The sequence below is a fragment of the Eucyclogobius newberryi genome, unplaced genomic scaffold (genome assembly GCF_026437365.1).
Source record: "Eucyclogobius newberryi isolate DKJ021-1_F unplaced genomic scaffold, fEucNew1.0.hap1 SCAF_18, whole genome shotgun sequence".
NCBI lineage: Eukaryota > Metazoa > Chordata > Actinopteri > Gobiiformes > Gobiidae > Eucyclogobius > Eucyclogobius newberryi.
Genome location: NW_027315812.1, coordinates 4,048,624 through 4,061,181, shown reverse-complemented (window position 1 = coordinate 4,061,181; position 12,558 = coordinate 4,048,624). Strand labels below are relative to the sequence as shown.

Below are 12,558 nucleotides of genomic sequence, written 5' to 3'. Positions count from 1 at the left end.
AAAAGTGTATTTGATTATTTATTAAAATATATAGTTCATGTTAATGGTTAGAACATATTTACAAACGCTAGAAACAGGTAATACACATATTTATTTCTAAAACAGTACATGTGGTGACGTGTTTTTGCTGCAGTACTTTCCTGTAGTACTTTCCTCTGGTACTACTTTCTGTGAATGTTAGGTTACCAATTGAGTTTGAAGAAAAACAACTACAGCAGAATTTCCACATAGATGTCGCTTTGATATAGACGCGTTCAAACATATTTAATAGACATGTAGTAAAGTCTGTGAATGACACGGAACAATGACCCTCCAAACCGCGTGGTGTCGCACTTCCGCAGGACGCGGCCTTTCACCGGGAGAAGAAGCGAGATGTCATACGCCAAACTGGTAAAACCTTCTCCACATATTAGCTTATATTTCTGATTTATTTCATTCAATAAACGTCAGAAAACATGTCTGACAAAAGCGGATATTTATACAAAACCACGACGTCTGTTGTAAAAAATGTCAGTTGTATAAAACATTCATATTTCCACAAAAGCTACCGTTAGCTGGATGCTAGCTGCGATATTAGCACTTTTACAAACCACAGCAGCATTTACCGTGTCCAAGCCTTTAACTCGAGCTTATGTTTAACTCGAGTTTATGTTTAACTCGAACTATTTAAATAGTGCACAAACTGTCTCTTTTACCCAGTTTAATGAGTTAAACTCGTATTTTGATTCTGTGGCTGTGCTTCCTCTTGTGTCCTGCAGGTGGCGCTGTCCGCGGCTCCGGGGCTCGTGGGGCTGATGATGAGACCGGTGCTCGCCGCCTCTGACGGGAAAGAGAAGCTCCCCGCCCCCGTGATGAGTCTGGAGGAGGCAAGTCTGAAGGGAGGAGAGTCTGAAGGGAGGAGAGTCTGAAGGGAGGAGAGTCTAAAGGGAGGAGAGTCTGAAGGGAGGAGAGTCTGAAGGGAGGAGAGTCTAAAGGGAGGAGAGTCTGAAGGGGAGGAGAGTCTGAAGGGGAGGAGAGTCTAAAGGGAGGAGAGTCTGAAGGGGAGGAGAGTCTAAAGGGAGGAGAGTCTGAAGGGAGGAGAGTCTGAAGGGAGGAGAGTCTGAAGGGAGGAGAGTCTGAAGGGGAGGAGAGTCTAAAGGGAGGAGAGTCTGAAGGGAGGAGAGTCTGAAGGGAGGAGAGTCTAAAGGGAGGAGAGTCTGAAGGGGAGGAGAGTCTGAAGGGGAGGAGAGTCTAAAGGGAGGAGAGTCTGAAGGGGAGGAGAGTCTGAAGGGAGGAGAGTCTAAAGGGAGGAGAGTCTGAAGGGGAGGAGAGTCTGAAGGGAGGAGTCTGAAGGGAGGAGTCTGAAGGGAGGAGAGTCTGAAGGGAGGGGAGTCTGAAGGGAGGAGAGTCTGAAGGGAGGGGAGTCTAAAGGGGAGGAGAGTCTAAAGGGAGGAGAGTCTAAAGGGAGGAGCGTCTGAAGGGAGGAGCGTCTGAAGGGAGGAGAGTCTGAAGGGAGGAGAGTCTGAAGGGGAGGAGAGTCTGAAGGGGAGGAGAGTCTGAAGGGGAGGAGAGTCTGAAGGGGAGGAGAGTCTAAAGGGAGGAGAGTCTGAAGGGGAGGGGAGTCTGAAGGGGAGGAGAGTCTGAAGGGAGGAGAGTCTGAAGAGGAGGGGAGTCTGAAGGGAGGAGAGTCTGAAGGGAAGAGAGTCTGAAGGGAGGAGAGTCTGAAGGGAGGAGAGTCTGAAGGGAGGAGAGTCTAAAGGGAGGAGAGTCTGAAGGGGAGGAGAGTCTGAAGGGGAGGAGAGTCTAAAGGGAGGAGAGTCTAAAGGGAGGAGAGTCTGAAGGGGAGGAGAGTCTGAAGGGAGGAGAGTCTGAAGGGGAGGAGAGTCTGAAGGGGAGGAGAGTCTGAAGGGGAGGAGAGTCTGAAGGGAGGAGTCTGAAGGGAGGAGAGTCTGAAGGGAGGAGAGTCTGAAGGGAGGGGAGTCTAAAGGGGAGGAGAGTCTAAAGGGAGGAGAGTCTAAAGGGAGGAGCGTCTGAAGGGAGGAGCGTCTGAAGGGAGGAGAGTCTGAAGGGAGGAGAGTCTGAAGGGGAGGAGAGTCTGAAGGGGAGGAGAGTCTGAAGGGGAGGAGAGTCTAAAGGGAGGAGAGTCTGAAGGGGAGGGGAGTCTGAAGGGGAGGAGAGTCTGAAGGGAGGAGAGTCTGAAGAGGAGGGGAGTCTGAAGGGAGGAGACTCTGAAGGGAAGAGAGTCTGAAGGGAGGAGAGTCTGAAGGGAGGAGAGTCTGAAGGGAGGAGAGTCTGAAGGGGGCGTGTCCACACTGATCATGTGGGTCTCTTGTTCTTAGTTGCCGTCTCTTTACTGTCGTCCTGAAGCGTCTCAAAGCGCTGAGCGTCCGTCCAACGCCATCGAGGACAAAGTGTCTTTGCTCAGAAACTGGATGCAGCCGTATTCAGAGCAGTGGAGCGTGAGTGACCGCTACTTCTACTGCACTGACCGCTACTTCTACTGCACTGACCGTTACTTCTACTGCACTGACCGCTACTTCTACTGCACTGACCGTTACTTCTACTGCACTGACCGCTACTTCTACTGCACTGACCGCTACTTCTACTGCACTGACCGCTACTTCTACTGCACTGACCGTTACTTCTACTGCACTGACCGCTACTTCTACTGAGCTGACCGTTACTTCTACTGCACTGACCGCTACTTCTACTGCACTGACCGTTACTTCTACTGCACTGTGCACTGACCGCTACTTCTACTGAGCTGACCGTTACTTCTACTGAGCTGACCGCTACTTCTACTGCACTGACCGTTACTTCTACTGCACTGACCGCTACTTCTACTGCACTGACCGCTACTTCTACTGAGCTGACCGCTACTTCTACTGCACTGACCGTTACTTCTACTGCACTGACCGCTACTTCTACTGCACTGACCGTTACTTCTACTGCACTGACCGCTACTTCTACTGCACTGACCGCTACTTCTACTGCACTGACCGTTACTTCTACTGCACTGACCGCTACTTCTACTGAGCTGACCGTTACTTCTACTGCACTGACCGCTACTTCTACTGCACTGACCGTTACTTCTACTGCACTGTGCACTGACCGCTACTTCTACTGAGCTGACCGTTACTTCTACTGAGCTGACCGCTACTTCTACTGCACTGACCGTTACTTCTACTGCACTGACCGCTACTTCTACTGAGCTGACCGCTACTTCTACTGCACTGACCGTTACTTCTACTGCACTGACCGTTACTTCTACTGAGCTGACCGCTACTTCTACTGCACTGACCGTTACTTCTACTGCACTGACCGCTACTTCTACTGAGCTGACCGCTACTTCTACTGCACTGACCGCTACTTCTACTGCACTGACCGCTACTTCTACTGAGCTGACCGCTACTTCTACTGCACTGACCGTTACTTCTACTGCACTGACCGTTACTTCTACTGCACTGACCGCTACTTCTACTGCACTGACCGTTACTTCTACTGCACTGTGCACTGACCGCTACTTCTACTGAGCTGACCGTTACTTCTACTGAGCTGACCGCTACTTCTACTGCACTGACCGTTACTTCTACTGCACTGACCGCTACTTCTACTGAGCTGACCGCTACTTCTACTGCACTGACCGTTACTTCTACTGCACTGACCGCTACTTCTACTGCACTGACCGCTACTTCTACTGCACTGACCGCTACTTCTACTGCACTGACCGTTACTTCTACTGCACTGACCGCTACTTCTACTGAGCTGACCGCTACTTCTACTGCACTGACCGTTACTTCTACTGCACTGACCGCTACTTCTACTGCACTGACCGCTACTTCTACTGCACTGACCGCTACTTCTACTGAGCTGACCGCTACTTCTACTGCACTGACCGTTACTTCTACTGCACTGACCGCTACTTCTACTGCACTGACCGTTACTTCTACTGCGCTGACCGCTACTTCTACTGCGCTGACCGCTACTTCTACTGCGCTGACCGCTACTTCTACTGCACTGACCGTTACTTCTACTGAGCTGACCGCTACTTCTACTGCACTGACCGCTACTTCTACTGCACTGACCGCTACTTCTACTGCACTGACCGTTACTTCTACTGCACTGACCGCTACTTCTACTGCACTGACCGCTACTTCTACTGAGCTGACCGCTACTTCTACTGCACTGACCGTTACTTCTACTGCACTGACCGTTACTTCTACTGAGCTGACCGTTACTTCTACTGCACTGACCGCTACTTCTACTGCACTGACCGTTACTTCTACTGCACTGACCGCTACTTCTACTGCACTGACCGCTACTTCTACTGAGCTGACCGCTACTTCTACTGCACTGACCGTTACTTCTACTGCACTGACCGTTACTTCTACTGAGCTGACCGTTACTTCTACTGCACTGACCGTTACTTCTACTGCACTGACCGCTACTTCTACTGCACTGACCGCTACTTCTACTGCACTGACCGTTACTTCTACTGAGCTGACCGTTACTTCTACTGAGCTGACCGTTACTTCTACTGCACTGACCGTTACTTCTACTGCACTGACCGTTACTTCTACTGCACTGACCGTTACTTCTACTGCACTGACCGTTACTTCTTGTTTTGCAGCAGACGGGTGGAGCTGCGTTGGACAAAGTGGAGGTGAGTGACGGACAAATGAAGAAAGTAAAAGAGAAAAACACACACGTGACTGTGATATTCGTCTTTGCAGAGCGTCTACAAACGGGCGGAGCCAACGATCACCTCAACGGTCACGACTGTCACAGGTGGAAACGCCTTCACACTGAGGGACCTTTAAATGTTTAGCTTCCGGTTTAGCTTCTGGTTTAGTTGCGGTTCATGTGGTTCATGTTGTCTAAACGTGGGCGTAAACCTGGTCCCTGTTGTTGTTGTTTGTTTTGCAGATGTTTATGTGTTTGTCAGTGATCCGCCCTCAGACTTCTTCCCCAGCGTCGCAGCCATCGGCTTCTCTGGATTCTTAGGCCTTTATCTCGCCAAAGGTGAAACACAAACACACGGATCACGTTCAGTCTGAAACACAACTGTAAACAAACTGACCGTGTGTTTCAGGTTCTGGACTGAAGCGTGGGGCGTTTCCTCTCGGCCTCGTGGCTCTGACCTCCTCCATGTTTTACCCACAACAGGCGGCGGCTCTGCTCAAGGTGTGCGTGTGTGCGCGTGACATGGGTGAAGTACTTACACTACTAAAAATGACACTGCAGCAGAAATGTGAAATAAAGATCAGACCGACCCAAAATGTGAGAAGATTAAAAAAAAGGACTAAACCGGGATTAAACCAGGACTAAAGGTGTCTCATGGTAAAGTGTCTCTAAATGTTTCTTTTTTCTGCTTTACAGTCCGGTCGTGTCCAGGTCTTGAGTTTGTACCAACAAAGCAAAGCAGCTTTTACCAAGACAAAGGTTTGTACAGGACTGAACCGGGGCTAAACCAGCACTAAACCAGGACTAAACCGGGACCAGAAATGGACCAAGCGTGGCTCTCTTTAGTTGAAAAGCAGAAGGTCAAAATGTCTTTGTTTCTTTTTCAGTTTGAAGATAAAGACTCCAGAGGAAGCGACACATCGAGTTGAGGCGCTCACGACCTCATATTTCAGCATCATCAGGATGTTTGTTCTTTCCTGTCGCCGTTTGGCCCCTGAACTAAAAGTGTTTCAGAACAACGCTAAGTTTATCAGCCCAAACATTATGACCACTTTCTTCAGATCCTTGCTCCTGTGAGTAGGTTTAGCCCTTGTTTAGTCATAATGTGGCTGATTTTTTTTACATTTTGTTTTTACACTTGTTATTTTTGGTCTAAATTCCACAACTTTCCTTGAAATGTATCTAAAGATAATGTAATGATTGCACTTCCTCTAGACATTATTGTGCTCTGAAAGTGTCAGACGTGACTTTCCTGAAGACCAGTTTGTAAAAGTATAAACATGTTCACATCTGAATAACATGGGAGGTTTGTCATCGCTATGGTTACACCGTAACAAATGTGACATGAGTCTAATTGACCGGCCAAAATGTGATTTGGTCTCAATTCAAAAGGACTTTTTGTGCTGCTTTTCAGGGGCCGATCGGCCCAATAATGATATTTGTGTAAATATTAAGTTTTATTTTAATTCAAGTTAAGCTCGTGACATATTGACTTTGGCTTTCATTCATCAAAACAAAAACAAGACAATAAAAGTGCTTTAGTTTGACGGTTTAAACATTTGTGTGTCGTGTTGTAGGTTTAGAACAAGGAAAAAAAACAGGAAAGATTCAAACGTCTTTATTAGCGATGATTTAGAACAAAGTTTTACTCAACAATCTGGACTTAAAGCCGAGCGTCCGCTTTTTAGCTTTAAAATCCCCTCGTCTGATTTAAAGAAATGTGACGTGAGGTTTACGGCTTAAGTGGAACAAAAGTGGACGAGTGGATGTTTTAATCATCGTTATAGTCGGATATAGATCTAATGAAGACAGAACGACGCACTCGGCTTCAGAGCGTTCTTGGAATCGTACAGTAAAACACAGGTTATTTTTTACTTCATGTAGTTTAATAGAGACATTAATAACACAGATTCCCTTTTTCCTGACCTGAAGGCCCCGCCCCCACCCCGCTCTGATTGGCCGCTCCTGGCTCACTCTTCGGGCGCGGCGGCCATCTTGACCAGGCTTTCCTTGTCAAAGCGGTACAGCCTCCAGCCCTCCTCCTGCGACAGGTCCTCGGCCCCGCGGCGCTTGTAGAACTGGATGGACGACGCGTTGTTCTCGGCGACCACGAACATCATGCCACTGCAGCGAGTCTTCACCGCCAGCTGCAGAGACAACGTGTTCAGGACGACGCGTTCAGGACGACGCGTTCAGGACGCCGCGTTCAGGACGGCGCGTTCAGGACGGCGCGTTCAGGACGCCGCGTTCAGGACGGCGCGTTCAGGACGGCGCGTTCAGGACGGCGCGTTCAGGACGGCGCGTTCAGGACGGCGCGTTCAGGACGGCGCGTTCAGGACGGCGCGTTCAGGACAGCGCGTTCAAGACAGCGCGTTCAGGCCGAGCGCGAGGAGAGAAGCATTGAGAGACGCGTTCAGGCCAACGTGAGGAGAGACACGTTCAGGCCAACGTGAGGAGAGACGCGTTCAGGCCAACGTGAGGAGAGACGCGTTCAGGAGAGACGTGTTTAGGCCGAGCGTGAGGAGAGACGCGTAAATACTTTTAAATAAACGTGGTACTTACGTCACTGAGATGTTTCATGATGTGAGAGCCGATCCCCAGACCTGAACACACAGAACACGTCATGTTACTACAACAGTAGAAGTAGCAGTAGCAGCAGTACTTTAGCAGTAGTAGTAGTAGTAGTAGCAGTACTTTAGCAGTAGTAGTAGTAGTAGTAGCAGTACTTTAGCAGTAGTAGTAGTAGTAGTAGTAGTAGCAGTACTTTAGCAGTAGTAGTAGTACTTTAGCAGTAGTAGTAGTAGTAGTAGCAGTACTTTAGCAGCAGTAGTAGTAGTAGTACTTTAGCAGTAGTAGTAGCAGTACTTTAGCAGCAGTAGTAGTAGTAGTAGCAGTACTTTAGCAGTAGTAGTAGTACTTTAGCAGTAGTAGTAGTAGTAGTAGCAGCAGTACTTTAGCAGTAGTAGTAGCAGTACTTTAGCAGTAGTAGTAGTAGTAGTAGTACTTTAGCAGTAGTAGTAGCAGTACTTTAGCAGTAGTAGTAGTAGTAGTACTTTAGCAGTAGTAGTAGCAGTACTTTAGCAGTAGTAGTAGTAGTAGTAGTACTTTAGCAGTAGTAGTAGCAGTACTTTAGCAGTAGTAGTAGTAGTAGTAGTAGCAGTACTTTAGCAGTAGTAGTACTTTAGCAGTAGTAGTAGTAGTAGTAGCAGTACTTTAGCAGTAGTAGTAGTAGTAGTAGCAGTACTTTAGCAGCAGTAGTAGTAGTAGTAGTAGCAGTACTTTAGCAGTAGTAGTAGTACTAGTAGTAGCAGTACTTTAGCAGCAGTGGTAGTACTAGCAGTACTTTAGCAGCAGTAGTAGTAGCAGTACTTTAGCAGTAGTAGTAGCAGTACTTTAGCAGCAGTAGTAGTAGTAGTAGCAGTACTTTAGCAGTAGTAGTAGTACTTTAGCAGTAGTAGTAGTAGCAGTACTTTAGCAGTAGTAGTAGCAGTACTTTAGCAGTAGTAGTAGTAGTAGTAGCAGTACTTTAGCAGTAGTAGTAGCAGTACTTTAGCAGTAGTAGTAGTAGTAGTAGTAGTAGTAGTAGTAGTACTTTAGCAGTAGTAGTAGCAGTACTTTAGCAGTAGTAGTAGTAGTAGTAGTAGTACTTTAGCAGTAGTAGTAGCAGTACTTTAGCAGTAGTAGCAGTAGTAGTAGTAGTACTTTAGCAGTAGTAGTACCTCTGTACTCTTGGGAGATGAAGAAGTCCTCCAGATACAGCTGTTTCCCGACCCACGGATCGTAAGTGAAGTAATACATGGCAAAGCCCACAACCTTCAGCTCTGCAAGAACCAGGACCCAAGCATTAGAACCAGATTATGGTTTATTGTCATTTGTCAAGAACAGAAATGAACAAACAGGAACTTCATTCATGCAACACAACAGAACAATGAACAATGAAGTTGAAGTAGAACCAGGACCAGGACCAGGACCAGGACCAGAACCAGACGTACCTTGAGCGCTCGGCGGCTGCAGCTCGGCGATGACACAGTGATAGAACGGAGTGTCACCAAAGCCGTCCTCCAGAAGATCTGAAGATCACACTCATTAAAACCAGGTCTACACCAGGTCTACACCAGGTCTAAACCAGGTCTAAACCAGGACTAAACCAGGTCTAAACCAGGTCTAAACCAGGTCTAAACCAGGACTAAACCAGGACTAAACCAGGACTAAACCAGGACTAAACCAGGTCTAAACCAGGTCTAAACCAGGTCTAAACCAGGACTAAACCAGGACTAAACCAGGTCTAAACCAGGTCTAAACCAGGACTAAACCAGGACTAAACCAGGTCTAAACCAGGTCTAAACCAGGTCTAAACCAGGTCTAAACCAGGTCTAAACCAGGACTAAACCAGGACTAAACCAGGACTAAACCAGGACTAAACCAGGTCTAAACCAGGTCTAAACCAGGACTAAACCAGGACTAAACCAGGTCTAAAACCAGGATTAAAACCAGGTCTAAACCAGGACTAAACCAGGTCTAAACCAGGTCTAAACCAGGTCTAAACCAGGATTAAAACCAGGTCTAAACCAGGTCTAAACCAGGTCTAAACCAGGATTAAAACCAGGTCTAAACCAGGACTAAACCAGGACTAAACCAGGACTAAACCAGGTCTAAACCAGGTCTAAACCAGGTTTAAAACCAGGTCTAAACCAGGACTAAACCAGGACTAAACCAGGTCTAAACCAGGACTAAACCAGGTCTAAACCAGGTCTAAACCAGGACTAAACCAGGTCTAAACCAGGACTAAACCAGGTCTAAACCAGGTCTAAACCAGGTCTAAACCAGGTCTACACTTGCCTTGCTCGGTGAGCGTCACCTGGTTCTCCATTTCTTCGTATTTGGCAAGTTCCTAAAACAAAAACAAGGCATTTCAGAACAAACTAAAGCCGGACTCAAACCAAACCCAGGTCTAACTCACGGCCTGTAACTAAACCCTCAGTGTGTGTGTGTGTGTGTGTGTGTGGACCCTCAGTGTGTGTGTGTGTGTGTGTGTCTGGACCCTCAGTGTGTGTGTGTGTGTGGACCCTCAGTGTGTGTGTGTGTGTGTGTGTGGACCCTCAGAGTGTGTGTGTGTGTGTGTGTCTGGACCCTCAGTGTGTGTGTGTGTGTGGACCCTCAGTGTGTGTGTGTGTGTGTGTGTGGACCCTCAGAGTGTGTGTGTGTGTGTGTGTCTGGACCCTCAGTGTGTGTGTGTGTGTGTCTGGACCCTCAGTGTGTGTGTGTGTGTCTGGACCCTCAGTGTGTGTGTGTGTGTCTGGACCATCAGTGTGTGTGTGTGTGTCTGGACCCTCAGTGTGTGTGTGTGTGTGTCTGGACCCTCAGTGTGTGTGTGTGTGTCTGGACCCTCAGTGTGTGTGTGTGTGTCTGGACCCTCAGTGTGTGAGCGTGTGTCTGGACCCTCAGTGTGTGTGTGTGTGGACCCTCAGTGTGTGTGTGTGTGTGTGTGTGTGTCTGTGTCTGGACCCTCAGTGTGTGTGTGTGTGTGTGTCTGGACCCTCAGTGTGTGTGTGTGTGTGTGTCTGGACCCTCAGTGTGTGTGTGTGTCTGGACCCTCAGTGTGTGTGTGTGTGTCTGGACCCTCAGTGTGTGTGTGTGTGTCTGGACCATCAGTGTGTGTGTGTGTGTCTGGACCCTCAGTGTGTGTGTGTGTGTGTCTGGACCCTCAGTGTGTGTGTGTGTGTCTGGACCCTCAGTGTGTGTGTGTGTGTCTGGACCCTCAGTGTGTGAGCGTGTGTCTGGACCCTCAGTGTGTGTGTGTGTGGACCCTCAGTGTGTGTGTGTGTGTGTGTGTGTGTCTGTGTCTGGACCCTCAGTGTGTGTGTGTGTGTGTGTCTGGACCCTCAGTGTGTGTGTGTGTGTGTGTCTGGACCCTCAGTGTGTGTGTGTGTGTGTGTGTCTGGACCCTCAGTGTGTGTGTGTGTGTGTGTGTGTGTGTGTGTGGACCCTCAGTGTGTGTGTGTGTGTGTGTGTGGACCCTCAGTGTGTGTGTGTGTGTGTGTGGACCCTCAGTGTGTGTGTGGACCCTCAGTGTGTGTGTGTGTGTGTGGACCCTCAGTGACCTTAAGTGACGGAAAACGCGCCTACGTCACGCAGCTTCCTGTATGCCCTTATTTAGGCCTCGATAGTGGGACGTCTCGGATTAACACAAAAGGAATGTTCCACTTCCCTCGAGTTTCACGGGCTTAAATGACACTCGGAGACACTCGGCTTTGTCCTGATGCTGGACACGAAGCTCCAGATAAACCAAGTGCGGAAAACACGACGTGAACCGAGAGCAAACCGGCCACAAAAACGTGACTTAATGTGAGGTTAAAAACGTCAAAACAAGCATTAAGTAGCAGAACGTGACGTCGGATTAGCTCGTGCTAAAGCGGAAGTCAAACCAGATGAATCCGGATGAAGCAGAATAACAACAGTCCGATTGTTACGAGTGGAAATGCGACAGAACGCGACATTTACGCAAGATTTAAGGATGAATTCGATGTAGACGCGCAAAACGGAGAGAAACGTCACGAAAGCTGCGGGAATAAACGCCATAAATGTTCACGGACGTGTTCGTGGTTAGAAGACGTGTTTACGTGGTTATTTTGAGGTCCTAAAGCCGAACTGACACCAGATTAGGCCCGATTTAACCCTGACGTTAGACGAGACACCGGAAAAACGCGATAAAACACCGGATTAAAGCGTGAAATCAACGTAAACGTGTGAAATCCAAATACACGCTTCGTACTATATAGTCGTTTTGACCGGTTGGAAACTGAAACACGATTAACCTTCTAAAATACCACGGAAAACGCGATTAAACACCGGAGTTAAGCGTGAAATCAACGTAATAATAACGTTAAGTCTAAAAAAACGCGATAAAAGACGAAACGCACGTGCGATTTAAGGCGAAAACGTGCGACATCTTCAGAAACACGTCTCGATTACGTCGTTATAACGCGAGTGTTTTGATGGTTTTTAACAGCGCGCGAGCCGGAAAACGACCGTGACTCGCGTGGACGTGTTTTTTACGCGTGCCACGTCCCCCCCGGGGGCCTCAGACCCACGTCCCCCCGGGGGCCTCAGACCCACGTCCCCCCCGGGGGCCTCAGACCCTCAGACCCCCCGGGGGCCTCAGACCCACGTCCCCCCGGGGGCCTCAGACCCACGTCCCCCCCGGGGGCCTCAGACCCACGTCCCCCCCGGGGGCCTCAGACCCTCAGACCCCCCGGGGGCCTCAGACCCACGTCCCCCCCGGGGGCCTCAGACCCTCAGACCCCCCGGGGGCCTCAGACCCTCGCCCCCCCCCGGGGGCCTCAGACCCACCTTCACCAGTCGTAAGATATCGGGCACGTCCCTGGGTTCCGCCTTTCGTAACTTATAATCCATTTTCTTCTTTTGCTCTTCTTTCCTTTCGTGAGAAGTCCTCTGTATGTGAAGTGGAAGATGAGTTGTTTCTTCATTCGCGTGTGCGGGCCTTTCCTCCCACAGTCAGCCTCTGGTCGGGTCGCGTCGTTCCGCGCAAGAACATTCAGCAGCTTCTGTGCCCGCTCGGCTCGTCTCCGTCTAATGGCGCCGCGGACCCGGAAGTCTCTTTATGTACCCACCGCGAGAGCTCGCCTCTCATTGGTTCCATCTGATTCCCCTCCACTTCCGTGTCCCGCGTGCGCCCGCCTCCCGGCCAATCCGCGTCCAGCCCATGGTCCAGCCGCCCGCAGGACACTTTGTTTGTTTGTTTGTTTGTTTGTTTGTTTGTTTGTTTGTCGTGAAGAAGGCGAGTTGTTGTTGTTTGTTTCGTTGTTTGAGGCGCGCGTGATTCGGTATAAGCCACTGGCCCGTGTTAGCACACCGTTTAAGCTCACGTGACCGGAT

The 12,558-nt window shown here is 49.1% G+C and overlaps 2 protein-coding genes across 2 annotated transcripts; one reads left to right on the top strand and one right to left on the bottom strand.

Annotated features, from left to right (window-relative positions):
- Nucleotides 1-351: 351 nt before the first annotated feature.
- On the top strand, nt 352-5,621 carry apoob (apolipoprotein O, b). Its single transcript, XM_072451254.1, has 9 exons — nt 352-390; nt 759-866; nt 2,319-2,438; nt 4,610-4,642; nt 4,713-4,767; nt 4,906-5,001; nt 5,072-5,163; nt 5,359-5,421; nt 5,550-5,621. The coding sequence occupies exons 1-9, from the start codon at nt 373-375 to the stop codon at nt 5,589-5,591; spliced, it is 627 nt and encodes a 208-aa protein (XP_072307355.1). The 5' UTR covers nt 352-372; the 3' UTR covers nt 5,592-5,621.
- Nucleotides 5,622-6,264: 643 nt separating this feature from the next.
- On the bottom strand, nt 6,265-12,254 carry LOC140364297 (diamine acetyltransferase 1-like). The gene is made up of 6 exons (XM_072450391.1): nt 12,013-12,254; nt 9,502-9,553; nt 8,655-8,732; nt 8,382-8,483; nt 7,225-7,265; nt 6,265-6,809 (listed from the first exon to the last, which is right to left on the bottom strand). Exons 1-6 carry the CDS (start codon nt 12,073-12,075, stop codon nt 6,633-6,635), a joined length of 513 nt encoding a protein of 170 aa, XP_072306492.1. The 5' UTR covers nt 12,076-12,254; the 3' UTR covers nt 6,265-6,632.
- Nucleotides 12,255-12,558: the final 304 nt, after the last annotated feature.

Excerpts from the sequence above, each read along its gene's own strand:
- apoob (XM_072451254.1), top strand. Across the intron at positions 867-2,318 it reads CCGTGATGAGTCTGGAGGAG|TTGCCGTCTCTTTACTGTCG; the intron begins GCAAGTCTGAAG and ends TCTTGTTCTTAG. Across the intron at positions 5,422-5,549 it reads CAGCTTTTACCAAGACAAAG|TTTGAAGATAAAGACTCCAG; the intron begins GTTTGTACAGGA and ends TTTCTTTTTCAG.
- LOC140364297 (XM_072450391.1), bottom strand. The coding sequence starts at position 12,075 with ATGGATTATAAGTTACGAAAGGCGGAACCCAGGGACGTGCCCGATATC. Across the intron at positions 8,484-8,654 it reads GCAGCCGCCGAGCGCTCAAG|AGCTGAAGGTTGTGGGCTTT; the intron begins GTACGTCTGGTT and ends TGGTTCTTGCAG. Across the intron at positions 7,266-8,381 it reads CATCTCCCAAGAGTACAGAG|GTCTGGGGATCGGCTCTCAC; the intron begins GTACTACTACTG and ends CTGTGTGTTCAG.